We start from the raw sequence: 27,690 nt of genomic DNA on the forward strand, positions 1-27,690 counted from the left end.
CAAAGAAAGTTGCAGGGCATGCTGGGTTGTCTTTTTTTGCTTTTTTATTTCCCCCCTGACTTAACTAATGTACAGAAGCAAAAAAGGACAACCCAGCATGCCCGGCAGCGTACCAAATAAGAGTCAAGTAAACTGGGGAATGATCATTTATAAATAAGATAAGTAATAGAGATTTTAACTTTTGGATTGCCTGATTAGCATCCTTATTATTTGTTTACCAGATAAAAATAAAAGTTTGCTTTCCTAAAACAGAAAGAATTTGCAATAATACAGGTTGGAGTGAGCTTGAGATGTCTCCCAGAGCAACACTGCTGAATATATGCAAATTGACCATTGTACCCTTAGAACCTGTATTATCGCAAATTCTTTCTGTTTTAGGAAAGCAAACTTTTGTTTTTCTTAACATCTTAGTAAGGGGGCTTTTAGGACCATTGTAGTCCCTTACACACTCCAATGAGTTCTGGGTCACCATGAGCTTGCTGGTTAGTCTGTGCCTCTCAGATAAAAATAAAGAATTGATTTTTTATTTTGTACCCGACAGTCACACTTTAAAAGGAATGTGTTATTTTACCCCGAATATGGTACTGTCCTATATCTAAAAGTGAAGTGGGATCATTTATTTAATGGAGCAAAATTGCCTTATTTCATTATCTTTAATAGATGTGTCTTTTTATTGGCTAGTTAAAAAATAACCGAAAAGCATATTTTTTGTATAAAAATTTAGTTTGTATCCCAGTAGGACGATATAGACTCTAAAATCAGAATTACATGCACTGCAGCACTACTTTCCAAACACACGTCTATGTACTACAGCGAATGGAGCAGAGTAGGCAATAGCGATGCCTCTGGGTAGTTTCCCATGCAATTACAGCACACACGCACATTGTTCGCTGCACGTACAAGCCTCAGATCGTGAATGTCCGACGGTGTGGGGTTCACAGCTCACCAATTATACAATCCAGCCCCGTACAGCACATCAACTCCAACATTTTTTGTTACTGTTACCAACACTTCCTGTACAGCGGCACCTTATTGGCGTAGAGGCAATCACATGGCACATAAGGGTTATTTCTTACTGGGAATTGTAGTCTTGATCGTAGGAAACACCACACGCTGTTATATATGTGCTGTAGGACTACGACTACAACTCCCACAATCACTTCAGTTGAAAATGGCAATTTATAACCAGTAATATTGAAAAGCTAGTACCATAAAGCAGAAGCCTAGAGCCGATAGGTTGTTGTAAAGGAGGCTGCGCAGTGCGAACATGTAGTTCTTAGCTTGAAAATTCTTTTATGGCTGCAGTCCAGCCTGAGCTTGTAGTAAAGTAACCTTTGTTGAATCAGCGAGGCTCACAGGCCAGGGATGTGTCCTGAATCTGCTTGGCAGACCCTCCATATGTCTGCTACTTATTAATCATTTCTAGTGTTAGAAATGTTCCTGTAAGAGCTCAACAGTTGCAGAAATACTTCTATAGAAAGCTGGCATCATGGAGGAAAGTGTGACACTACTGAGTGGGGGCTTATCAACTGAGCTAGAGGCCGCTGGACTCCTTATAGAGGTATCATTTGGTCACTTTGCTTTTATCGTCTGTACAGCTAGTTATGTTGCTCATGCTCATTGTGTGGCTCCTGGCTCGATGCTCCCAGTTTTCCACGTTGTCTGATTCTTCCCCATTAACTCCCATTGCAAATAGAACATTCTGTTTCTTTTGTGTCACACCCAAGGCCGGTGTAGTGAAAATGTTTGCAATTTTGTTAGATTTTGCAACCAGCTGCATTTATTTATAGCTCCTACTATCATGAAATTCAACCCAACCTAACCCTATCCTTACACCCCATTAACACCTGACCTTAACCGCCCCCCTCCCCGCCGCAAACCCAGTGATAAAATGAAAAATATCAGCTGGTTGCTAATAATTACAGATGGGATTATGAAAAGAAGCAGCACATGTGCAGTATGTACAGTGCACATGCGCTGAACCCCAAGTTGCAAAATCTGCTGCGTTGCAAAATCTTTCACTACACCGGTTTTACCATAAGGCACTGTAGGCACGTGTGTACAGGTGCCTGATGATAGAAAGACAGCTCACCCCCCTCCCCAAGCGCCTCCTTCCCTATGCAGAGTCCCGAACAGAGTGTAAATGAGAGGTTACTCACCCTCCTCTCGGCATTCCACTGACGAGATCTCCCTTCAGTCAGCGGCACATCTAGCTACTTAATACTGAGGTTCCAGTAGCTACCTAATGCTTGGGGGCACCTTTAGCTACTTAACCTTCCTGGCGGTTAGCCGCGCAGGAGGTTTTCTCCGGCCCTGCTCGGCCGATTTTCTTAATTTTTTTTTTTTTGCTGGACGCAGCTAGCACTTTGCTAGCTGCGCCAGCACACCGATCGCCGCCGCCCCGCACCCGATCGCCGCTATCCGTTGCGGAGCACGCCCCCCCCCGACCCCGTGCGCTGCCTGGCCAATAAGTGCCAGGCAGCGCCGAGGGGTGGATCGGGACTCCCAATGACGTCACTATGGCGACGGGGGAAGCCCTCCAGGAAATCCCGTTCTTTGAACGAGATTTACTGATCGGAGATCGCCGAAGGCGATGGAAGCGGGCTGGGGGATGCCGCTGAGCAGCGGCTATCATGTAGCGAGCCCTGGGCTCGCTACATGATTTTAAAAAAACTGCCGCGCTGCCTCCTGATGGAATTTTTCATACCGCCAGGAGTGTTAATACTGAGGGTACCTCTGGCTACCTAGGCACCTGTAGCTACTTATGAAGAGCATGGGAAGTAAGGGAGAAGTGACAGCTGGGACAGACAGCACACTTGCGGTATGGTGCGGTGGGGGTTTATAGGTTCATCTAAAGTGCCATTACATCTGTGCCTGTGAGCTCCTGTGAAGTGAAGCTGGGCCTGGTCACACTAGCCTCTTCTATTTCCCTGTGTAACCATGTGTAGTTTTACTTGCTGCTGTGAGGTCTTCCACTCTTAAAGGGAACTTAAAGTGAGAGACTTCTGGAGGCTGTCATATTTATTTCATTTTAAAGGACAACTGAAGTGAGGGGGATATAGAGGCTGACATATATATTTCCTTTTAAGCAATACCAGTTGCCTGGCTGTCCTGCTGTTCCTCTGCCTCTAATACGCTCAGCCGTAGACCCTGAACAAGCATTTAGCAGATCATGTGTTTCTGACATTATTGTCATATCTGACAAGATCAGCTGCATGCTTGTTTCTGGTGTGATTCAGACACTACTGCAGCCAAATAGACCAGCAGGGCTGCCAGGCAACTGGTATCGTTTAAAAGGAAATAAATACGGCAGCCTCCATATCGATCTCACTTCAGTTGTCCTTTAAACTATGCAAATTGCCTGGCTATCCTGTTGTTCATCTTGCTTCTAATACTTTTAGCCATAGACCCTGAACAAGCATGCACATCAAATGTTTCTGACTTCAGTCAGATGCATGTTTCAGGTGTGTGTGTGATTCAGACACTACTGCAGCCAAAGAGATCAGCAGGACTGCCAGGCAACTGGTATTTTTGAAAAGGAAATAAATATCATGCTGCGTCACACCAGCATCTTCTATTTTCCTGTTTAAAGGATACCCGAAGTGACATGTGACATGATGAGATAGACATGTGTATGTACAGTGCCTAGCACACAAATAACTATCCTGTGTTCCGTTTTTTCCTTCTCTGCCTGAAAGAGTTAAATATCAGGTATGTAAGTGGCTGACTCGGTCCTGACTCCAGTGTGACCCTCACTGATAAGAAATTCCAACTATAAAACACTTTCCTAGCAGAAAATGGCTTCTGAGAGCCAGAAAGAGATAAAAAGGGGAATTTCTTATCAGTGAGGGTCACACTCAGGGCCATCCCTAGACTTTTTGCCGCCTGAGGCAAATTTAGAAAAAATTTGACGCCGACCCCCCCCCCCCTCCCGCTAAGCCGGAGGGGTAGCGGGAAGGACGGGGGTATTGGGCCTAGCGGTGTATTGTAAGTGAAGTCAGTGGAGCGCACACTGGAACGTGGAAAAGGTGAGTCCTCCCCGCCCGTGCCTCTTACTATCGGGCATCGGCTGCTTCCTATTTACAGCTGGAGGGGAGCACAGTTCGGGGGACCCCCCCCCCTCCCCACCGCTAGGCCCAATAACCCCGTCCTGCCCGCTATTCCTCTGGCTCGGTAGACCCCCCCCCCCCGCACCCACGGACGGGCGGGTGCCGCCCCTAGAAGTTTGCCGCCTGAGGCAAAAGTTTCACCCCACCTCATGAGCGGGCCGGCCCTGGTCACACTGTAGTCACTTCCTGTCTGAGTCAGGACTGAGTCAGCCACTTACATACCTGATATTTAAATCTTTCAGGCAGAGAAAGGATAAAAAAAAAAAAAAAAAAAAAAGGAACACGGTATAGTTATTAGTTTGCTTGGCACTATACATACTCATGTCTATCTCATCATGTCACATGTCACTTCAGGTATCCTTTAACCATGCAGTGGCATAGCAGTAGGAGTGCAGAGGTTGCAACCACAACGGGGCCCCTGGACAAAAGGGGCCCTCCTTCAACCATCTTATTAGCTTTTCATTGGTGCTATATCGGGGCTTCTACCAGCCCCCTGCAGCCGTCCTGTGCCCTCGACATCACTCACGGATCCTCCAGTCCCCCACTGTCAGCTAGTTTTGTTTCGCCGGCAGGCTTGGCCGCACACAACCTTCTTCGCATTCCCGTCCGCAATAATGTCCTGCACAGGACGCTATTTCGGATGGGAACGCGAAGAAGGCTACGCGCAGCCAGGCCTGTTTGCAAAGACAAAACTAGCTGACGGTGGGGGACTGGAGGATCTGCGAATGACTGCGAGGGCACGGGACGGCTGCAGGGGGCTGGAAGAAGCCCCAGGTAAGTAAAAAGGATTTTTTAAATCATGGCTTAAAGGACTCCTGTAGTGAGTAGAATATGGAGGCTGCCATATTTATTTCCTTTTAAACAATACTAGTTGCCTGGCAGCCCTGCTGATCCATTTCTCTCATCCGATCTGACAATAATGTCAGAAACGCCTGATCTGCTGCATGCTTGTTCAGGGTCTATGGCTAAAAGTATTGGAGGCAGAGGATCAGCAGGATAGCCAGGCAACTGGTTTTGCATAAAAGGAAATAAATATGGCAGCCTTCCTCTCCCTTGAGTTGTCCTCTGCCCAGCAGAGAGTATGTCACTAGCCAGCGGGCCATGCTATGTATATGATCCTGTCGCTGCTCTGTGGTGCAGAGTCATATGAAGGCTGATTTCAGCATCACATCCATATTAGGTGTGCAACCGGCAACTTTCAAGTTGTCACAGTACACACTAAAGCCTGGTACATACATCTAATTTTGGCCAGTCACTGGACAATTTTACCACATAATAGTAGTAACTAAATTACATGTTTTTTCCATTAGATTATTTTTTTTCTACTTTTCTTCAAATTACTGTTGTTTTTTTTTTGTTTTGTTTTTTTAGGGAGATCCACTCTGGAGTGCAAGACTTCTTCATACAAATCCTCAAGCAATTAAGAATGTTCACACAAGGTAATCTTGCAAAATGTAAGTTTAGTACAAAATCTGCAGTTGGTGTTGACAGTTATCCATAAACTGTGAAATAAGTTTGAATAAGATTTTATTAATCAACTAGTGACCCCTAACAGGCTAGGTCTGTCACAACTCCACTGCGTGCACGCACACGTCATGCGCGCACACCCGCCCCTTTCTGGCCCCGTCCTCCCTCGGCTCTCCTCAGTGTCTCTCGTCCCTCCCTGCACATGCGCAGTAGCGCAAAACACGGGATACACACACACAGCAAGTGAGGGATGGGACGCAGAGACCCTTGCACATTATTATATAGGGCTAGGTCTGTCACTGCGCATGCGCCCGCCACGCACGCACATTTCCGACCGTGCGCATGCCCGTCACGCTTGTGCCCGCCTGCCGCGCTAGCGCCCACTGTCCGTTCCTTCGCCCATCATCCCTTGCCGCGCGTCACTCTCCCTCAGTGTCTCTGCGTCCCTGCATACACTCTTGACTAAACTGCTTTTCACCACTATTAAATTAGTAAGGCATCATGTAGTCAAACCGCTAACAATCAACATAACTATGGCTGGTCACCCCCTGCTGGAATCCTGCCGGCCAAACTCTCATATCTATGAACATACATAAATTAACCAGCAGCCATGCTAGTTATTGCTAGCCCCAATGCTCACCTTCCAGGATAAGTTGAAGTTTATTAACCTGTTGTTGTGTCCAGAAGAAGAGTTGTATCATTACTTGCAATCATGCTTGCAGGGGCGGTGCTAGCCCCAAAGATCAGCGGCACGTGCCATGGATCTATTCTGGGGTGCCCCGAATGCCTCCAGCCGCTTGGTCTCCAGATTCTGCAGACATCTTCTCTTCCAAGCTTCTCCCCCTATTGTCTGAGAATGAATAAGATGCTAGAACTTGTAGCCTCTGATTCTTGGATGCTATGGGGAAAATCGCCAACTACAGAAGATGTCTCCAGACTTGGAGAACAGATGGAGTAGATGAGTGGTTCCTCCTGCTGTTCTAATCTGCTGGGGATGGAGAGGTTGGGAGGAGGAACAAAGAGGACATATACAATGATACATGCTCCCTATGGAGGCTCCAGGCACCACAGCTTCCAGCATGTCACCACAACACCCAACATGCCCCATAGAGGCATCACAGCACCCAGCATGGCACTACACAACACACAGCATGCCTCATAGAGGCATCACAGCATTAAGCTTGGCACCGCAGCATCCAGCATACCCCATAAAGGGACCAAAGTGCCCAACATGGGACCACGGTACCCAGCATGCCCCTTAGAGGCACCACAGCACCCAGCATACCCTCACACAGGAACCAAAGCACCAAGCATGCTCCTATAGAGGCACCAAAGCACCCTGCATGCCCCTATTGATGTACCTTACTCCCAGCATGCTCTTGTTGAGGCACCACAGCTCCCAGGATTTTGCTATAGAGGCACCACAGCTCCCAGCATACCCCCATGGAGCTGTGGAGCCTCTTTGGGGGCATGCTGGGAGCTGTGGTGTCTATATGGGGCCATGCTGGGTGCTGTTATGCTTTTATGGAGGCATGCAGAGAGCTATGGTTCTTCTATGGGGCATGCTGGGAGTTGTGGTGCCTCAATGGGAGGCCCGTGGGAGCATGGTAGGGGGTCCACTAGAAGATTAAGGAATACTATGGGGGTACTGACAAGACAACCTGGCAGCAGGCCACCTCACCCAGCAGAAAGCCAGGTAACTGCCTAGCCATGTTTAAAGGGAGCCTAAACTGAGGAGGATATGGATTTTTCCTTTTAAAATAATACCAGTTGCCTGACTCTCCTGCTGATCCTGTGTCTCTAATACTTTCAGCCACAGCCCCTGAACAAGCATGCAGATCAGGTGCTCTGACTGAAGTCAGACTGGATTAGCTGCATGCTTGTTTTAGGTGTGTGATTGGGCCACTACTGCAATCAAAGAAATCAGCAGGACTGCCAGGCAACTGGTATTGTTTAACAGGAAACATCCATATCCTCTCTGTTAAGGTTCCCTTTAAGTGACACTGCCTATTTATGTATAGTGAAGATGGGGGGGGGGCTTCATCCAACATTTTGCTGGGCAGGTCTACTTAGACCGCTGTTAAATTCATGTGTATTTGGCTCCACCCATGACCACACCCACATTCTGGTGCATGGCCACACCCATTTTTTGGCCCAAAAGTGCCCCCATCTCTTAAGATCCTAGCAACGCCCCTGCTTGCTTGTTTCCATAACAGCTGTATTCAGTATTTGGCTGTGTATGTATGGTTAGATCTAGACTTCCTAATGTGTTTTGCTTTATTGTTGTAATTTGTTATAACTGATTAGTGCATTCACATCAAAACTGGAGAACGAAAAGTAGTAAAACGTTCACACTTGTACATCTTGGAGGGAGTAAGACCAAGTGCATGGCAGGATTTACCGGTACGTGGTCCAAGTGTAGATGAAGTCATCATACAGGCATACTATGTAAGAAAGATGGATTTATCCCCTCATGTGAGGGAGTACACGCCTGCTGCTGGCTCCGTATGCCTGTTTGCTGACTCTCTTACTCAGTGGAATTGAAGCAATAATTTTAAATTAAAATGTATTTACATATGTTTTGTTTAACCTTTACTTTGTGTTTCTTTTGCATATAAATGATTTGCTTATTCACCTTTTGTTTCAGTTATCTGAAGAGTGGCTCTGAAGTTCTAAGCACAGCAACCTATCAGGCCAGCATTAAAGGATTCATGCAGCACCTTGGTGCAAATGTGGATGAGGCAGCCAAACTCTTTCATGTGGCCGTGAACCTGGCCAAAGAAGCTGCAGAGGAATTCAATATGCAATCCAAAGGTCAGAGCTCATCTATGGCCTCAATAATCATTGAGTTGTAGATTTGACCAGTAGAGGAACCAATGATTTCACCCAAAGTAGCATAAGGAGTTCAAAGAAAGCCTAGCAGGGAGGGCTGCAGAAGTGCACAATGCTTTGCCTGTATTTAAGGTGATGATGCAGTTGTATTAAGCCATTCAATTTATTTTAAAATTTCTTTGATGTGCTCTTAAAGTGAATGGGAACCGCATTTAAAAAAATGAGACAGATACTTACCCAAGGAGAGGGAAGGCTCTGGGTCCTATAGAGCCTTCCAGCTCCTCTCCTGGTCCCGTCCGTTTCGGTGCTGGGTCGCCCGGTAGCAGTATTTGACTAAATTAGACAAATACTGCTTTACCCGGCCAAAGGATGCTTCAGAAGTCTTCAGGGAGCCCGAATGCTCCTGAAGAAGGAAGGCCCTCTACTGCGCCTGCGCAAGCACGCTCTCTTGCCAGCCCACGCCTGTGCAGTATGGAGCCGCACGTCTTCAGGAGGACACGGCTCCCGAAGTCCTTTTTTTCACCAAATGCGATCTTTCAATGCGATTTTTAAGATCGGAAATAATCAGAAGGTAATTATCGATTGTTCACATTTACTGAACGATTCTTTCTTCAAATTTGATCATAAAATCCTTTCGGATCGATTTTATCCTATTTAGCAATCGACCAAAAAATCATTCCTTATCGATTGCCTTCATAAACGGCAAATTTTAAAAAAATGCAATTCGATCATTAAAATAGCATCAAAAGATTTGGTGGAAAAATTGTACCGTTAATGGGCACCTTTTTAAAATAAACTGTGCTGAGAAAATGTGTATGGGCCAGAAATAATGACGCATAATATTGTAGACTAGTTGCAGTAATTCTTAAGGCACATACACACATCAGACTATAGTCTTTGGAAAATGAAAGATCAGACCAATCTTACCCCCTTCCATGTAGTATGAGAGCCATACTCTACACAGTCTATTCTATGGAGCTGAACTCCCCATCAGACAGAAATCTTTGCAAGATGCTGCACACAAAGATGCTGTACAGACACAAAAGATCAGTATCTGCAAAATATCTGTTCCTACCAAAGACCCGTTCCTGCAAATTGCAATGATAGTCTATGAGATCTGCAGATCATCATACACACATGATTTAACTGACATTCATCTGCAGATCAGATCCACCAGGATGGATTTTCAGATCTGCAGATCTGCAGATGAATGTCAGTTAAATCATGTGTGTATGATGATCTGCAGATCTCATAGACTATCATTGCAATTTGCAGGAATGGATTTTTGGCAGGAACAGATCTTTTGCAGATACTGATCTTTTGTGTCTGTGCAGCATCTTGCCAAGATTTTTTCCTGATGTGGAGTTAAGCTCCATAGAAAAGACTGTGTAGAGTATGGCTCTTATACTACAGGAAGGGTGGTAAGATTGGTCTGTGATCTTTCATTTTCCAAAGACTATGGTCTGATGTGTGTATGTGGCCTTAGATTCCAGAGAGTGTTAAAATATGCCTGTCTTGATAGAAATGAAGCAGCAGTTCTGAAAATATTTGTAATGTTTGTTTTCCATTTCATGTGGAATAAACTTTTTTTTTTTTTCTTCTAAATGATTCAGATAGGTTGTTTTAACACTTATCTACCACACATTTTGTGCATATTTGTTCCAGTTGAATACCTCAGGCAGTGAAGTGGCCACTGGAGAAGCATAATAGCCACATTACTAAATATTCTTTCATGGATTATGGCCCTTAATATATTAGAAAGGTTATCTTATTTATTTCCTTTATTTATATCAGGCAACAGTGCCTTACAGATCCTATGTAGGAATCATTATCTAATGTTTCTAACCCAGTATGAGGATTTTTTTTTTTTTGGGGGGGGGGGGGGGGGGGGAGCCAGTTAACCTTGGTGTTTCTTTTTGTCTTCTGTGAGAAAACCCACATAAACATGGAGAACACTCAAGCTCCATGTCTTGGCTGGGATACAAACCTGTACAGTGGCACTGCAAGCATTAACTATGGTGACAGTGTAATGCTCTTGCTTTACAGTGTTTGAGTCCTGGCTCCATTCCTTGCTTGCATATTATTTGCCTGGAGTTTGTATGTTCTCCCTGTGTTTCCATGAGTTTCCTCCGGGCATGCTGGTAGGTTGATTGGCCTCTCCCTAAGAAACTGACCTTAGACCCTGGTAAAACAGATTATGAGTGGGGTTCACATTCAAAAATAGTACAGAACCAGTTGGAAGAGTATAGGTGCTGCCTAGTGAGTTATTTTTTTCAGCTGGATACCATATTGACCTTCTAGCCCATGAAGGGCATTGTCCTTTTGTATCTCAATCACGTGTATTTGTCAGAACATCCCTGAGGTAAGCACTTCTTCTTTTACCATTTTGTCTTTTTTAATTTTTATATAATTGGGAATGCCTTCTCCCTTCCTAGTGTACATAGTCATCACCCTCACAATGGTTGCTGGACCAGCAACCCGGGTTTGTGAGTGCCCTTTTGCTTACTCTTATACCCATTATCCAAGTACAGAGTACACTATACGAGGCTCATGGTCTCTCGGTATCTGTCTCCTTGGAAAGGCACACGTCCTCATCCACCCTCAGTCAGTACACAACTAGGGTAGCCTATTGAGTGCTCTTTCGATGGCCACTGCTTTACTGCCCAAGGGCTTTGAGACATACAGGAGAAAATCACAAATGTTATGACTTTGTATTCTATCCCTTACATGGACAACAGTGGCTGGACAGTGTACTGGTTAAGGGCTCTGCCTTTGACATGGGAGACCAGGGTTCGAATCCTGGCTAGGTCAAGTACCCATTCAGTAAGGAGTTCAAGGCAAGACTACCTAACACTGCAGGGTGGCCTCTTGAGCGTGTCCCAGTGGCTGCAGCTCTTGAGCGCTTTGAGTCCGACAGGAGAAAAGCGCTATACAAATGTTCAGATTATTATATTATTATTATTATTAACATGGTGGATCAGTGTATTCATCACTGTAACTAGAATAAGCTGCACATTGTCTAGGGAATACACCACATAATACTGTCAGCAGCTTCTTGGGCTTTTTTTTTTTTTTTTTTTTTTTTTTGTATTTCAGGTACATTAGCAACATTCTGCTTTTGATTGTATTTTTTAGAGAAAAGAAATATAATCGTTGCTGGATCTATTGGTCCATATGGAGCATTTCTCCATGATGCCTCTGAATACACAGGAAGCTATACCAGAGATATGAGTATAGAGGTAGGTTCCAGCATCTCATTCAGTAGTTTTTATGATCAAGACCAAGCAGAAACCAGGCATAAAATATGAAATGTACCCATGGTTTTAGTATGTCTCCTTGGTACAGTCTACTGCCTTAATTATGTTTTATCCTGCACTACACTGCAATAGGTTAATCCTAGCTAAACGTGATGAATATGAGGATCTGTCAAATGTTTCATGATGGTAAATCCTTCACTGTTTGGGTTCCTGTTATTATACCTACTGAATATTGAGGCACTATGTTACTTTTGCACTGTTATATTCTGTATCCTTATGGCTCTACAGATTTCCGGTGGCTCGTTTAATGTCTCCCCACCCCCCCTCCGCACACTTGCATCAGCTCTGATGTCACTCCCCCTTCTTTATATACACAATTTGGGAAAATATGTGTGTATAAAACTCGTTAAACGCAGATTAAAGTAGAAAAATGAGGTGGTTTACCTCAATGACGAAATCTTTGTATAGACAAAAGATTTTTATTTAGCACAGGCTAAATAATGTCTCTTTCTCCAGGGTGCCAAGACACCCCCACCACTACACTCCCTCCTTTATATGCTCTTTTGGACCTAATTTTCCTGATAAAGTAATGTTAGCGGCCCATATTTCTGCGAAAGTTACTGATAATATGAAGGGATTTCATAATATCTGGTCTCCCTGGGTCACATGGCTGGAGAATAGCGTCCTTTCTTGTATTCTACATTTCTGATGCATGCTGGGTATCTAAATGGCTATTTGTTATATTTCTTAAAGTGGCTGCTTAGTTTCTGTTGATTCTGTTGTTTTTGAAGTTTTTCCTTACTGGTCATTGTTTTGCCTTTTTTATGTTCATTATTATTTTAATAAATTAATGTTATTTTGCTTCCCAACTCTAACTAACCCTTGTGTTTTTTTTTTGTTTTTTTTGGGGGGGGGGGGGGGGGGGGGGCATTATGGCATTTCTGTATTTTAGAACCTGAATAACACTCTTTTGAAACTAAAATATAAAATGTATGTCAATTAGTAGGTGTCCTTTATGACTCGCGGTTTTAATTATTCTTTAATACTTTTACTGTTGCCTAGTCCAAGCCCTCCCTACTTGTAGCACCAGTAATGGCTGCAAGCTTACTGGAATGGTGTCAGATTGCTGCTAACTTGCAACAGATAAGTATCCTGAGAGCACTGGGTGGCTTTTCATGAGGCAGAGCTCAGCAACTCCCTTCAGAGATCAGTGTTGTATCCGACAGGACTCAAGCAGATGCAGGGCTTGCCTATTGGCTACACACTCAATTCCTTCTCCTAGGTGGCGTAATTTGAATTTGCAGGAGAATTGTTATGTGAACAGATCTATAATCAAACCATATAGGTTATGTGTCTGCTTTATTAAAAATGCAATGTATTGCAGAGATTAGAAACTCTTTAAAGTAAACACGAGGTGGACCATTTTTGTTTAAAAACAAACAACCCCCCCCCAAAACATGCTACCAGATCCGGGGGGCTAGCCAGATCAGGCAGCACGATTACTGCTGCCCCCGACACTCCTGTGTCCTGCAATTACAGACTTTAGGTAAAAAGAACAAACAAACATGGCCACAACCCCTGGGGTCATGATGCTGTAGCTCTAGCTTTGTGTATTTCGGCACAGAGCAGGGAAGTGGGGGAGAGGCGTGCCAGAATTTAGAAGGGTCTTACAGCTGGGGAAGGGGCGTTCCTTACACCTGAGTGGGCAGTTTGCAGGAGTGCTTCTCCTGCAAGGGAAGCCCCTTTCCTTCAAGATTGACAAGCAGCTTGTCATCAATTTCAGGGGGGCACAGCGTGGAGGTGGTGGTGGGGGGCTATGAGAGCAGTGCTTAGGTGACACAGAGGCATGGCATGGAGCAGGGAACATCTGTGTCCCATCTCCCACCCTGCGCTGCCTCAGGTAGACTTTAAGTTAGTTAAAGTGGACCCAAATTAAAAATACAACATTTCACACCATAACAGAAAAATTCCCCTTCCCATGGGCTAAAAACTCCCTACCTTACTTAGGAATCACACTAACTAAACATACAAAGGACCTCTATAAAACCAACTACCTTCCTCTCATCTCCATGATCTCAAATGAAATATCCAAAATCTCCAGAACAGAGCTATCCCATGTAGGACGAGCAAATGCCTTTAAGATGATTGTTGTACCCAAAATTCTTTATATTTTTAGAACAATACACATTCCAGTCCCGAAATCCTTTTTTAATAAAATCCAATCTTTACTAGCCTCCTTCTTCTGGAAAAGGAAAAAACATAGAATAGCTATTAATACTCTATACACCCCAAAAAAAGATGGAGGCTTTGGCCTTCCCAACATCTATCTCTATTATCAAGCTTCTATACTAGAAGCATCTAAGCAATGTTGGTCCCCCTCCACATACAACCTTTGGGTTAAATTAGAACAAGACTATCATAAAATGGAACTCAAAGCCCTCCTCTTAGCGGTCGTTTTAAACCTACCCTATTCTCTACCCCAACTCCCCTCTATGGTCGCCACCATAAAAACATGGAAAGCCTGCTGTACCACCCAACATCTCAATCCTGATCATATCCAACTAAAAATTCCAATTTCCTTACTTCAGTACTTTATCCCCAACCTCTCTACCAAATCCTGGTCCAAAGCAGGCATCAACCACATTAATAACTTACTGGAAGATAACACCATTAAATCATTTCCAGAATTAGAGTCCCAATTTAAACTCCCAAAAGAGGACTTCTTTAAATACGCCCAACTCTCTCACCTCTTCCCCAAGAAACGGATTACAATTCCCTCTCTGCCCAGATCACTCCATGCTCACCTCCATTCCGCCCTGCAGCTCAAAAGAGGCATTTCACTGTGGTACGACTTCCTTATACATATTAACCCCTCCCCCCTTCAAAAATATGCTACCCACTGGTCAAAAGAAATAGGTCATAACATAGATATCAACCAACTAATTAAAGCCAATCACATCATCACTAAGATCTCCTCCAATATTCTACATTGGGAAACGCTACAAAAAATCATCCTTAATTGGTACCTAACTCCAACTTCCCTCGCCAAATTTACCCCCCAAAACTCTAGCCTATGCTGGAGGAATTGCAACTCCCCAGGTACTCTTTTTCACATATTGTGGGAGTGCCCCCTAACGCAAACTCTATGGGGTAAAATAAGTAAACTAATAGAACAAATTAAGGGATATGCATTTATAATCACCCCCGAGCTTGCTTTGCTCCACATAGATCTTAACCTGCCTAGCGTTCTGGACGAGCTGAGGTCGTCCAAAGAAAACTTGCTGGAAATGTTCTGGACGAGCTCAGCTCGTCCTGCACTTTCCCCTCACGCTGTGATCAGCAGCGCTGCAGCAGCCTCTGAAGGCTGCTGCATGCTTCTCCCTAGGGAATCCCTAGGGAGAGAATGTGCTAGGGCGAGCGGGGGATCCCCCTTCTGTGCGGGGTATTTTGGGCTGGGGGATCCCCCTCTGCGGGTGAGGGGATCTCCCTTCTGTGCGGGGTATTTTGGGCTGGGGGATTCCCCTCTGCGGGTGGGGGGATCCCCCTTCTGTGCGGCGTGCGGGTGGCCTCTACCCCTCCCCTCCCCCATCCTCTCTTCCCCCCCCCTCCCCCTTCCCCCCCTTCCCTGTCTAAGCCCTTTGAGCAAATGGAACTACTCACCCAGGGGCCCGCTCCAGCGCAGCACTTCTTCTTCCATCGCAAAGTCCCGTCTGTTTACAGTTACATTACGAGACTTGGTGACGTCACCAAGTCTCGTAATGTAACTGTAAAGAGACGGGACTTTGCGATGGAGGAAGAAGTGCTGCGCTGGAGAGGGCCCCTGGGTGAGTAGTTCTATTTGCTCAAAGGGCTTAGACAGGGAAGGGGGGGGGGGGAGCGAGGATGGGGGGGGAGGGGTAGAGGCCACCCGCACGCCGCACAGAAGGGGGATCCCCCCACCCGCAGAGGGGGATCCCCCAGCCCAAAATACCCCGCACAGAAGGGGGATCCCCCCACCCGCAGAGGGGGATACCCCAGCTCAAAATACCCCGCACAGAAGGGGGATCCCCCCACCCGCAGAGGGGTATCCCCCAGCTCAAAATACCCCGCACAGAAGGGGGATCCCCCACCCGCAGAGGGGGATCCCCCAGCCCAAAATACCCCGCACAGAAGGGGGATCCCCCCACCCGCAGAGGGGGATCCCCCAGCCCAAAAGTGAGGATCGAGGGGGGGAGATCGGGAGGGAGGGGACATCTGGCACCCTATACTCCTGGCTACACCTGGCACCCTATATACCTGGCTCCCCTATATACCTGGCTACACCTGGCACCCTATAACTGGCTACACCTACCTCCCTATAACTGGCTAAACCTGGCACCCTATATACCTGGCTACACACTTGGCTACCCATAACTGGCTACACTCCTGGCTACCCTGACATCTGGCTACACTCCTGACATCTGGCTACACTCCTGACATCTGGCTACCCTGACATCTGGCTACCCTGACATCTGGCTACCCTGACATCTGGCTACCCTGACACCTGGCTACATGTGGCTCCCTATACACCTGCCTTCACATCTGGGTCTTATACTCACCATTGGCGTGCTGATCCCTCGTCACGTACCTCTGATAGCTTCCCCAGTGCCGTCTTCTATGTCCGTGTACGGATTTTGCTTCTCCCTCAGCGATGACATGTCCCCCGCAGATTGGCGTTGATGACACCAGGGTCACACAGCGTCAACATCTCACTGCAAACATTTTTTTTTAAGTTGAATTCAATACAATAACCTGTATTGAATTCAATATTTTTAAAAAATTGATTGGAAAAAAAAAAGGTTGAAAATTATTGGAAATTAATTGAACCACTTTTTGCACGGAAATCCTGGGGAATCAGAACGCCAGGGAGGCTAACTCAATCCCAACATCTTCCCGCCCCCCAATCTCCCACCTAATCTGTGCCACTAGACAAGCCCTCCTACAACATTGGGGAACCCCCACAATCCCACCTCTTTCTAAAATTGTGTCGCTCTCTCTCAACAATTTAAAGCTTCAACTCCTCTCCAGGAAAAACCAAGACACATATAACTCCATTCATACGATATCCCTCTTAGGCCCGGTTCACACTTGCGGTGGCCCTCCGGAATCGCCGTGCCGGAGCCGCACCGCCTGCAGAACGGACGGAACGGACGCACGGCATAGCAATTAAAGCCTATGCGTCCGTTCACATGGGTCCGTTCTGCAGAACCGGAGCCGGACCGGATCCGGACTCCGGCCTCCGTTCCAACATGCGCTATTTTTTCCTCCGGCTCCTCCGGCAGCCGTATCCGGGGCGGAGCCGGACTGCACCATCCGGCCAATACACACCAATGGGAACCGGAGGCCGCACAACACACTGGCTGAGAAATCCGGATGTTCTACCCCACTTCCTATGCGGATTATTGCGGCGATATTGGATGGGGACACATGGGGAAGCATTTTGGAGTGGAGCAGCACAGCTGGATCCGGATCCGGAGATGTTGGCAGCATGTCGCAGGTGGAGGTGAGTGCTAAGCAGCAGAGGGCCTGATTCCACAGGTCCCCCTTCTGCTGACCTCCCAGACCCCAACTTTTTTTTTGTTTTTTTAGGTACTTTTGCCAAACGGATCCGGATTGCATCCTGATGACCACCTGATGCAACCTGACCGGATCCGGATCGGATCCGGATCAGAACCGTACGGTTCCGATCCGGATCCGGTCAGGTTATCCGGTCCGTTTGGCACACAACCGCTAATGTGAACCGGGCCTTAGACCTGTCAAACCTATAAATCTCATCCAAGGCAGCATTCACAACTTACCCTTACAAACAGTTAGACCTGAAAATCAAGAAACTAAATTATCTTATACACGGTGACAATTTTCAAAGACAATCTTCTGCTAATGTACTTTGAACTTTAGTTATTTTACACAGTCGTTTAAATTCTTTTTTCCCTTGTTCCCTTTCCCTTCCCTTTGTTTTCCTCTTGTCTCCACTTGGGTATACCTGGTTCTACTTCCCTGGTATATCATAATCTGTTATAATGTTATTTTTTGCTACACTGCTATACTATACTATACTATACTATACTATATACTAGTTAACGGTTACCTTTCTCACAACAAATCTACGATTGTTATTCAAATTGTAAATAATCGCAACATTAAGCTGTATTGTTATAAAATTCAATAAATATCTATTTGGAAAAAAAATACAACATTTCAGAAATCTATTTTCTAAATTATAATAATAAATAGCAGCCTTTTTTCAGCTGCATGATGACAAATATAAAATATTTTACATTTATTGGAGGAACCCCTCCCTTCCTTTCAGATTGCCGGGATTTTTCCGGCAAACTGGTGGAGTAGATGGTGTCTGGCAATGGAGGAATTGCTAATGGCTGCCCCCAGCTATGAAAAGAGAAGGGTGAAAAGCATGCACTGAAATGCTCATAGGCTTGAAGGAGTGTTTATTTATCTTTGTATGTGTCAGAGTGGTGCAACTAAATATTTTTAATAAAAAAAATGTTTGGTTTGGGACCGCTTTAAATGTTTTTTTTTTTTTTTTTTTTACTTGCCTGGACTTTAGCACGCTATTCACCAGCGGTTTTGGATGTGTGTCTGGCTTTCAACAGAATAAAGGGCGGATTTGTGTATTCTGGAGTGATGCATCATGGGAAATACACTTGCTCACTTAATCAGGGAGCGCACTATTCTGATTTGCGCATGTTCTGCCAGTTTGGCCCAGATGTTAAACCATTTGTGTTTCTTTTTTTTTTTTTCCCCCCCACGATTTTAAGTTTTCTGCTTTTTTTTTTTCTGCACAACACAAATGTTTGCAATTATAATAGATTCCCAAAAAATACAAATGAACATGAAAAATGCCATTAAGCTGAATTATCGCAAATACCTCTTTGTTTCAAGACTGCAAAATTATATTCAACATTATCGTGTGCACTTTCAGTGTCTTTTAGCCCCACTCCTAGTGGTTCTTGGTAACTAGATGACTATATGGGTACTCTGTAATAATGATTCTCATTTGCTTGGGCATCACACAGTGTGTTGTGTCTGACAGCAATTTTATTTTGTCTGTGTGCACAGGAGTTCAAAGATTGGCATCGGGTGCAGATGCAACATTTGGTATCTGCTGGAGTAGATCTGTTTGCGTTAGAGACCATCCCTAGCCAAAAGGAGGCAGAAGCCTTGATTCAGCTTCTCAGAGAGTTCCCAAATACTAAAGCTTGGCTGTCCTACTCATGCCAGGTCAGTGAATAGGAATCAAAAAAGTTTTTCATGTATAATTTAAAGGGAACCTGAGACAGGCTTCAAGCGGAACTGAAACGGCAAAAACAGTGTGTTTCACTTACCTGGGGCTTCTGCCAGCCCTGTGCAGCCATCCTGTCCTGCGCCGGTCCTCCAAGATCCTCCGTTCCCTTCTGGTATCCCTTCTGGTATCCTTGCCGCACTTGCACCCCCCAATCGCACTTCCCAGTCGGGAATGTTCTGCACCTGCAGGCAGGAGCGCGCGCCCACGCATGCGCAGAACCCCATGACTGACCAGATCACCGGGATGGATAGCTACTGAACAGAGTGGCCGGAGAGGAAAGCAAGGGAGCCCACAGACCTCATGGGGCTGAAGGAAGCCCCAGGTAAGTATAAATACAGGTATTAAACCCGTCTTGGGTACACTTTAGTTTAAATATGTAGAAAAAACAGTAAATTTAAAGTAAACCTGTAAGGGGAAAAAAGAGCCCCTGGGGGGTACTTACTTCAGGAGGAAGAAGCCTCTGGACTCTGAAGAGGCTTCCCCCGTCCCACTCCGTCTATCTAGCTCATCCGTTCTACTGAGCAGGCGCTAGCCATTTCCAAGCCCGAGCAGTTCTCCGCCATTTCACCGGCATGAGGCACGTCACAGCATTGTTTTGCCCTGTAGATGCTTCAGGGGTCTCTGCGCTGGTGGCGGAGGATGGGGAAAGCCTAATTAGGATCCAGATGCTTCCCCTCCCAAGGAAAGTACCCCCCAGGGGCACTTTTTCCCTTACAGGTTTACTTAAAGTATTCTCTGATACTAGATGTGTTTTTCTTGTTGTTTCCTTGTTTCTGGCACTCACTGCATCCACTTGATTACTATTTTGATTTGGTACCCACGAACTTTGGGATTGTAAGCTATTCTGCCAATTAGCAGCAAATATCAATTGCAGCAAAAGTAATAATAGTGTGGGTTGACCCATATGGCAGATGTGATCACATATGAACAATTTATAAATCGGAAGCCTGATTCCCCATATACCAGAATTTAGTCATGTTCCCCAAGATGGCTAAAAGAAGTAGCCGCGTGCTCTTGAGATATCAGAATTGCATAACCATATGCCTTCCAATACAAGCTTTAGCAGAGAGCAGTGACATGGCTGCAGGGAGCCATAAAGACCAGATACTCTAAGCTAGGATGGAGAAACCTGCTGAGACAACAGGCAAATTACCTCCTGCTGACTCCTAGTGGCAAATTTCCTGGCTTGAGGTGGGCCCCCAGATCTCACAATGGATTACCAAGGCTTTGGTTGCTTGTCAAGTGACTCATCCCTGCTGTTTGTGCATGCAATTATTAATAATAAAGCTATTTATTGAATTCTACTACATATCTGTATCCTGTATGATTTAGAGTGCATCATCTACCAGCTTTGGAGATAAATTTGAAGAAGCTGTAAAAGTTGCAACAGCGACACACCAGCTGGTGGCCATTGGAGTGAATTGCTGTTCCCCCGATCTTATTAGTTCTATCCTCTCTTCTGCCAACAAGAGTTGTAGCCTGGACACTGACTGGATTGTTTATCCCAATAGTGGAGAGGAATGGAATCACAGCGTGGGGTAAGTGATATGGAACATGCTATGGTATTTATCAGTGAATTGCTATTTAGAATTTGCTTTGTTCCATTTTTTTTTTCTTTTTTTGCTAATGATTTGTCACAAAAAAAAACACTTCACACTGTGAAAACAAAAGATCACGCATGGAAATGTGCTGTAAATTAGGAAAGCGACAATGGCAGTGCTTTTTCGATAGTGCTTTGAAACGTTCCCTTGATACATGAGGCAAATTAAATGACTGCAGATTTACTACCTGGAGCCTCCTCCAGCCCCCAGAAGCCTCTGTGTCCCTCACTGCAGTTCCGCTGTCAGCCACTCATCAGGGGTTTGCCGAGTTGGTGGCTTCTGCACATGTGCGAGTGTGCGCACGCACAACTCGCAGTCACGCTCCTATGGTGGGTCGGCGGACGCTATGGGGGGGACCCCAGAAGTGTGGCTCACAGCGGAACTGCGGCGAGGGACACAGAGGTTTCTGGGGGCTGGGGGAAGCCTAAGTTAAGTGGTTTTTTTTTTTTTTTTTTTTTCAGAATTTAACTAATTGAATTCTCTCTTTTTACCTCTGGAGGGCCTACACACAGTGTAAATAAGTCATTTTTGCTTATTTGCTTACATCTTTTTATCTCATTGAGCAGGCTGCATTGCAGTCTCCCATACACTTCAGCAGGGAAAGAGGAGAAACCAACCATGGGCAGGAGCTTTACATATGCTGTCTATAACATTTCAAGGCCACATTTAAAAAAATAAAATCTTTGTAGCCAATACTCCTAATATTAGGTACATATTATCAGGGTTATCCCAGTAGCCTCATTTTCACTATAGTGCTTCTTTGACCACACATGTGTTTTGATATATTCTGTTATACATAAAAATTCTATATTCTTGAACCAGATAGCATTCCCAGTTAGAGTAAATCAGTACACTGTGACTGCATCTCCAGCATCTCTGAGAATTTCCATAATTTCCTGTTTTAAAGCAGATACAGCAATTTATTCAATGGGGAAGAGTTAGTCCTCAACTTCTCATTATTGCTGTACCTCATTTCCTGTCCCTGGACTGCTAGTTTTTTATAGTAAAGTTAGAAGCTTGGATAAAACCCTGTTAATATAAACACAATGAAATGTTTCTGATTCCTACTTTGTATGAGGAAGGTATTTGTTTATTTGAAGACTACCATTGAATATCACCTAATGATCTGGAATATTATGGTGTTAAAATAAACTTCGCTTCAACTGAATATCTGTTTTAAAAAAAAAATCAAATGAACTTTTTTTTTTTTAAATATTCTTTATTGTACAAGGAAAACATAGTACAGTGTTAAATTGCAAAACAGATGAAATACATCATATTCAGGGCACAGTCAACGATACAGTAAAATATAACTTCCAGATGCCGATATATCCACATGTTCCAACTCATTACTCTTTTGACATAGTGTCCTATATATTATTATCTATGAGCCTATTGAGGCGCGGGTAATAGAGACAGCTTATACCTATGAGTAGGCCTGTGGTTATCAAACATGAGGAGAAACAAAGCTTGACTGTAGGCACTAGTAAGTAACTACATTTTCCCAGAGAGTTTTTAAATTCCTTTATTCCATATAAACTCCCCACCCTCCCCCCTTTCCTCCGGTCGCCCCACCCAGCACCAGCTATGTATTGAATGATATAATTCATATCTAGAGCTCTTGCTTCTTATTGAAACACCTAAGGGCCATATCCTGTTTATTAAAGTTTGTTACTGTACTGCAGTTATGTACCATAAAGTCTGTTGGAACTCCTCAGAGGTTCTGAAGTGGTTCCAAAATGACCATGTTTTTTTAAATAAGTCTACAGTGTTGGAAGCAACAGAGGTGAGATCTTCCTTCCATTAGTTCCGTGTGGTCCAGTTCCCTAATTAATTCTTCTGTTTCTGGAGGAGTTGTGTGCTTCCAGTGCCTCACTATGAGGCACTTTGCTGCATTCAATATGTGCCTGACCACCGAGCGTTTATAACTTTTTATTTTCCAATCATTGAGATGTAAGAGATAAAATTCAGGCTGGAATGGAACTGGTCTGTCCGTTATAGCCTTAAGCAGTTTTTCCACTTTCTACCAGAAGTTTGCCAAAATTGAGCAAGACCACATAATATGCAGCAAAGTGCCTTTTCCTGAGTGACATCTCCAGCACAGGTCATTTTGTTCAGGGTAGATATGGAGCCTGCTGGGGGTGTAGTACCATCGCATAAGCAGTTAACCTCTTTCTAAGGGAGGTTCATAGATATTGTGGGCAGCACGCATTTCATTACCTTCAGGGGGCTGCTCTTTAGCCCCCCCCATCTGTATGGGCTCCGCCCTCTTCTCTGCTGGGTACTGGCGTCGCAAATCACCCAGCCTGGAGATGTAATCACGTTAAAGGGAAGGTTCAAGCAAAAAAAAAAATGAGTTTCACTTACCTGGGGCTTCTACCAGCCCCATGTAGCCACCCTGTGCCCTCGTAGTCACTCACTGCTGCTCCAGTCCCCTGCTGGCAGCTTTCTGACCTCGGAGGTCAGGGCCACATTGCATACATTTTTACGCATTCCAGCTAGTGCAGGAACAAAAATTTACGCGTTGCACCACTAACACGTAAAAATGTATGTGTTAATGTTCCTGCACTAGCGGGAATGTGTAAAAATGTACGCAATTCGGCCCTGACCTCCGAGGTCAGAAAGCTGCCAGCGGGGGACTGGAGCAGCAGTGAGTGACTAGGAGGGCACAGGATGGCTGCATGGGGCTGGTAGAAGCCCCAGGTAAGTGAAACTCATTTTTTTTTTTTTGCTTGGACCTTCCCTTTAATGGACTACATCTTAAGGCATGGATTGCAGCGGTTGGGTCTGTGTGATATCACCATGGGCAGGGCAACTTGTAGCATCTTCTGCTGGGAGAGACATGGCAGATGCTAACAGACTGGAGGATAGGGAGCAGCACCCCGCAGGTCATAAAATGCATGCCACCACTCCCCCCCCCCCCACCCCCCCCCCCCCCCCACTTTCAACAGTCCACACTATTTACAAATCTAATATTTTTTCATATAAATAGGTGGTCAGGACCATTAAGTGTACTGATTTTTTTTTTTTTTTTTTAAACTTGATCATTCCTCTTTCCTATTTTGTCTGCTTAGCTGGCAAGGTTCAAAACCTGTGAAACTTCTCTCAGACTATGCTCTTGAATGGGTTCAACTAGGAGCTAGATGGCTTGGTAAGTGTAAATTGGGTATATGCGTAAAAAATCAAAACAAAAACAGGGAGAATTTAGAGAAGAGCTCCAGCAAATGGCCACTTATCTCTGTTATTGCAGTTAAAGAGGGACTCTACACAAATAAGGGTACATTTTTGTTGTCCAAAGTTTAAGACATTGCACTTTACTTGTCTGTATATTAGAAAAAACATGCTGAAATAAATAGCCTAAACAAACATACTGTCATTAAGTTACATTAGTTAATTAAAATAGATAGGTAATATAATCTCTTACCCACCCTGTTTTAAAAGAACAGACAAATGTTTGTAATTTCATGGAGGCAGCCATCTTTTTGGTTGAAAGTAGGTGACGGGGAGCATGAGACACCATTCCAACTGTCCTGTGTCCTCCTGATCACCCCTCACAGCTGTGCGCACTAGGCAACAAGAACATCAGAAATCCCATCATGCTTTGCACAGCATCGGGAGAAATGCCCGGGCAGATTTCTTTGAAGGGCTGGAGCTTAGCTTCTGTGCAACCAAAAATGAGACTTGGGGAAGAAAAACAAAGTTCTGATGCTGTGAAACTGTTGAAGAAACACTAAGCCTTTTCAGTTCTGCTGAGTAGATTTTTAGTCTGGAGGTTCACTTAAAAAAAAAAAAAGAATTTACCAGTGCCATAGCAATGCCATTCTGTGCGTAACCTTGTGTCCCATATAACAAGTGTCGCCATTGGTCATGTGCCTCTTAATACTTACAACTATCATAGCCTCCACCCAAGTAAAATGTTGGCATCCGTTTCCACCATCCTTTGTTACTGACGTCTGATTTAATGGGTACATATTTTGACGGCGCCGCTCAGTTCGGTGCGGGGAGAGTCGAATGACGGCTTTCTCCACTGCCGCTAAACTCTGAGGCGGCGTTAAATACTATTCCCCCTCCGAGATGTCGCAACTCGGAGGGAGATGTAATCCGAATTACCGCTACGCGGGGCACGCATCATAGCATTGCTGCTATGACGGCGCCCAGCTTTGGCACTCGGCTCTCAGAGCCACGCGCCGAAATGAACTGATCCATGATTTAATTTTAGGGCATATGTAATTGCTTGTCATTTCTAGTTCTGCAGACTTGAAACTGATCTAGTCACTATTGCTGAGACTTCCATTTCAAATCTTCATTTGTGCTGACAACACGCCATGCAATTTTCATTCAGATAGATGGGTCGATAATTTCCAACAGGTCCGATCTGATTTCCGGTCGGTTTTCTAATCCATTTGTATAGAAGTGATCAGAAAAACGATCAAAATCAGATCACACCTGACGGAAATTATCGCTCGGTTTTTTTGATTGATTTTCTGATCCCTAACCAAATCAATCAGGAAAACAATCGGAAATGAGATCTGACTTGTCGGAAATTATCTATCAGCTCATCTATCTGACGGAAAATTGCATGGTGTTTTCCCAGCATAATAAAGTTTCCTGTATTGTTAGTTAGTTAGCAGTTGAGTATTGTACCGTGTTAGTTATCAGTAAAAACAAGAAGTTTTGTGTCCAGATAATACCAGCACATAAATAACTAGGCTGTGTTCCTTTTTTCTTTCTCTGCTTGAAAGACTTAAACATCAGGCATGCAAGTGACAGTTTCTGACCTGGCCGGGACTGGGTCGGACTATAGCGTTATGCTGGATACACACGATGCGTTTTTGTGTTCGTTTTTGCGGTCGATTCGATTATTTCTAACATGATCGATTCGGATTTCGATCGTTTTTACCGTCAATTTGGCATCATTGACATGCAAATCGACGGCAAAAACGAACGCAAAAACGCATCGTGTGTATTCAGCATTACTCTTACTGATAAGGACTTACAACCATAAAACACTTTATTAGGAAAGGGTTAAAAAGAGTCAATAGTTTATAGATTTTAGTTCTGGCATACTTCAATGAATGTGTCATTGAGCAGAGACAATGAAACAGTAAAAATGTTAAAAGTAGTTTTAAATATAAAATAAAACTGTGGGATATATAAAATAGTCACTTTTGGGAGAATCCATACAATTTGTTTATCTCATCAGTTTTTTTTTTACCTTTTTTGTTTCCTTTAAAATTAAATATGTCAGCTTCCATATCCCTCTCATTTCAGGTTTCCTTTAAAGCGTAGCCATAACTTTTTTTTATATTTTGGGTAAATGTTCCTTTTTTATATATTTAGATATCCAAATGTATGTCATTAAATCTGCTCTGATGGTTTTGAAATTGTCAATGATTTTACAATGCTTGTTGATTTCTGTGTATTCTTGAAGGAGGCTGCTGTCGGACCTCTCCAGCTGATATTGCAAGTTTACGAGACGTTCTACGAGCCGATGGTCCAGAAAAGCACTGACTATGATATGCAGGTTGCACTGAACATGGGATTATGAAAGTGGCAATTGCTGACCTAAATCAAAAAATGCTAACTTCCTGGCTGTTGTGATCTTCTGGCCCTAAAACTTCAATCACCAACCTAGAACTAGTATGCAAATTGGGTGTTTTGACTCCACTCTGCCTAAACTACGGTAGCCAATTGCTAATTTCAGGCGTGACTCAAACTGCTCAAGCCAAGAGATCAGCACGACAGCCAGGCAACATATCATTTTTAGAATGTGTGAGGTGTTGGCAGTTGTATAACCGTTAGTAAAGGACCACTGGTTCTTTTGTTTTTGTTAGTTTTTTTTTAATTAAATTTCAAGAACAAAAATAAAGTAGTGCAACTTGATTCTACCACAACGCTCATAGACAAGGGAGCATCAGTAACACAAAAAAAAAAGCAAAAAAAAAAGCAAAAAAAAAAAGCAAAAGAACAACACAGTGGCATCTGAGGGACAAAGCAGCTGTCCCTACAGTGGATCCCCAGTCACCACCCTCCTGCCGTACAAACATCCCCCCCAAGTCAGGAAAATGTCATTACTTAAATTCACAAGAAATTGTACCAACAGAGTATTCAATTAGAATTAGTTTGACTAATCCAGGGCTTCCCGATCCTGGTGAATTTTTAAAGGGAACTTCATGCTATATAAGCAGCTTTGTAGAGACTTAGAGATATTGATTAATTTTTTTTCCAGTATTGAATGGAAGGTAGTTCAGGTGATTTCCAGTTCAACACTATAGCTTTCCTATAATGAAATAATGTCAAGCCAATAAGTGATCTGTGATCTCTCCTGTTCGCCAGTGAAGTAGTTAGGCCAAGAAGACACCAAGTAGGATCTGGTTGAACAGTGATTTTAGAAACATCTGCAATAAACTTACAAACTTGTGGCCGGATGGGTGTGATTTCAGGACAAGTCCAGAACACGTGAGCAAAGTCGGCATCTATGAAGTCACAACGCCAACATTTACTCGCAAGAGATGCATCAAATTTTGCCAGCTTAACTGGAGTTAAATAGGCTCTGCGCAGGATTTTGAACTAAATAAGGGTGGCCACTAATGATCCAATCTTTTTCATCCAATCTTACCAAATCTATGTAATAGATGAGTAAACTGAGTTTATATATTGAATGAATACTATAGGCTTTCCCTTTATATTACATAGAAATGGTAAGATTAGATGAAAAAGATTGGATCATTAGTGGCCACCATAAGTCTGCCCCTGCTAGCATGAAGATATTCTTTTTCTATTCGGGCAGCATGGTGGTGTAGTGGTTAGTACTCTCGCCTTGCAACGCTGGGTCCCTGGTTTGAATCCCACCCTGTCTTTTGTGACCTTGAGGAGAGCTTCTCTACCAGCGTGCAGGGAGGCGGGGGAGTGGGAGGGGGCATGGCCAGGGAGAGGAAAGCCTGCAGGAACACCCCCAGTGGGCATTTTGAGCAGGCAATACCTCTTCTTCCATTACCCTCTGAAATAGCAATTATTGTCGCTAAGTTTGGGGGGGGGGGGTGATTTGGGGGGGGGGGGGTGAGTGCGGAGTTGGGGGGCAGAAAGCAGGGTGGGGAGACACA

At 44.4% G+C, this 27,690-nt stretch overlaps 2 protein-coding genes across 7 annotated transcripts in view; one reads left to right on the forward strand and one right to left on the reverse strand.

Annotated features, from left to right (window-relative positions):
- The window catches only part of ERCC5 (ERCC excision repair 5, endonuclease), a 46,805-nt gene extending 45,650 nt beyond the window's left edge, over positions 1–1,155 (reverse strand). The window contains exon 1 of one of the 4 annotated variants that reach the window (XM_068268005.1): positions 1,077–1,155. The gene's annotated coding sequence lies outside the window, so the exon portion shown is untranslated. Of the gene's footprint in view, positions 1–882; positions 1,035–1,076 lie in introns of those variants that run through there. The other 3 variants (XM_068268003.1, XM_068268002.1, XM_068268004.1) reach the window with 3 other exon arrangements.
- LOC137546055 (uncharacterized) lies at positions 1,093–26,456 on the forward strand. 3 transcript variants are annotated; one of them, XM_068268007.1, is made up of 8 exons: positions 1,096–1,561; positions 5,481–5,548; positions 8,224–8,390; positions 11,544–11,647; positions 18,761–18,922; positions 20,319–20,524; positions 23,662–23,738; positions 26,019–26,456. In XM_068268007.1, the coding sequence occupies exons 1-8, from the start codon at positions 1,490–1,492 to the stop codon at positions 26,096–26,098; spliced, it is 936 nt and encodes a 311-aa protein (XP_068124108.1). In that variant the 5' UTR covers positions 1,096–1,489; the 3' UTR covers positions 26,099–26,456. The 3 variants fall into 3 exon arrangements, with proteins under 3 accessions (XP_068124109.1, XP_068124110.1, XP_068124108.1); XM_068268008.1 differs by lacking the exon at positions 23,662–23,738 and having other exon boundaries at positions 1,093–1,561; XM_068268009.1 differs by lacking the exon at positions 18,761–18,922 and having other exon boundaries at positions 1,094–1,561.
- The last annotated feature ends 1,234 nt before the right edge of the window (positions 26,457–27,690 follow it).

Source organism: Hyperolius riggenbachi, chromosome 2, assembly GCF_040937935.1.
Source record: "Hyperolius riggenbachi isolate aHypRig1 chromosome 2, aHypRig1.pri, whole genome shotgun sequence".
Lineage (NCBI taxonomy): Eukaryota > Metazoa > Chordata > Amphibia > Anura > Hyperoliidae > Hyperolius > Hyperolius riggenbachi.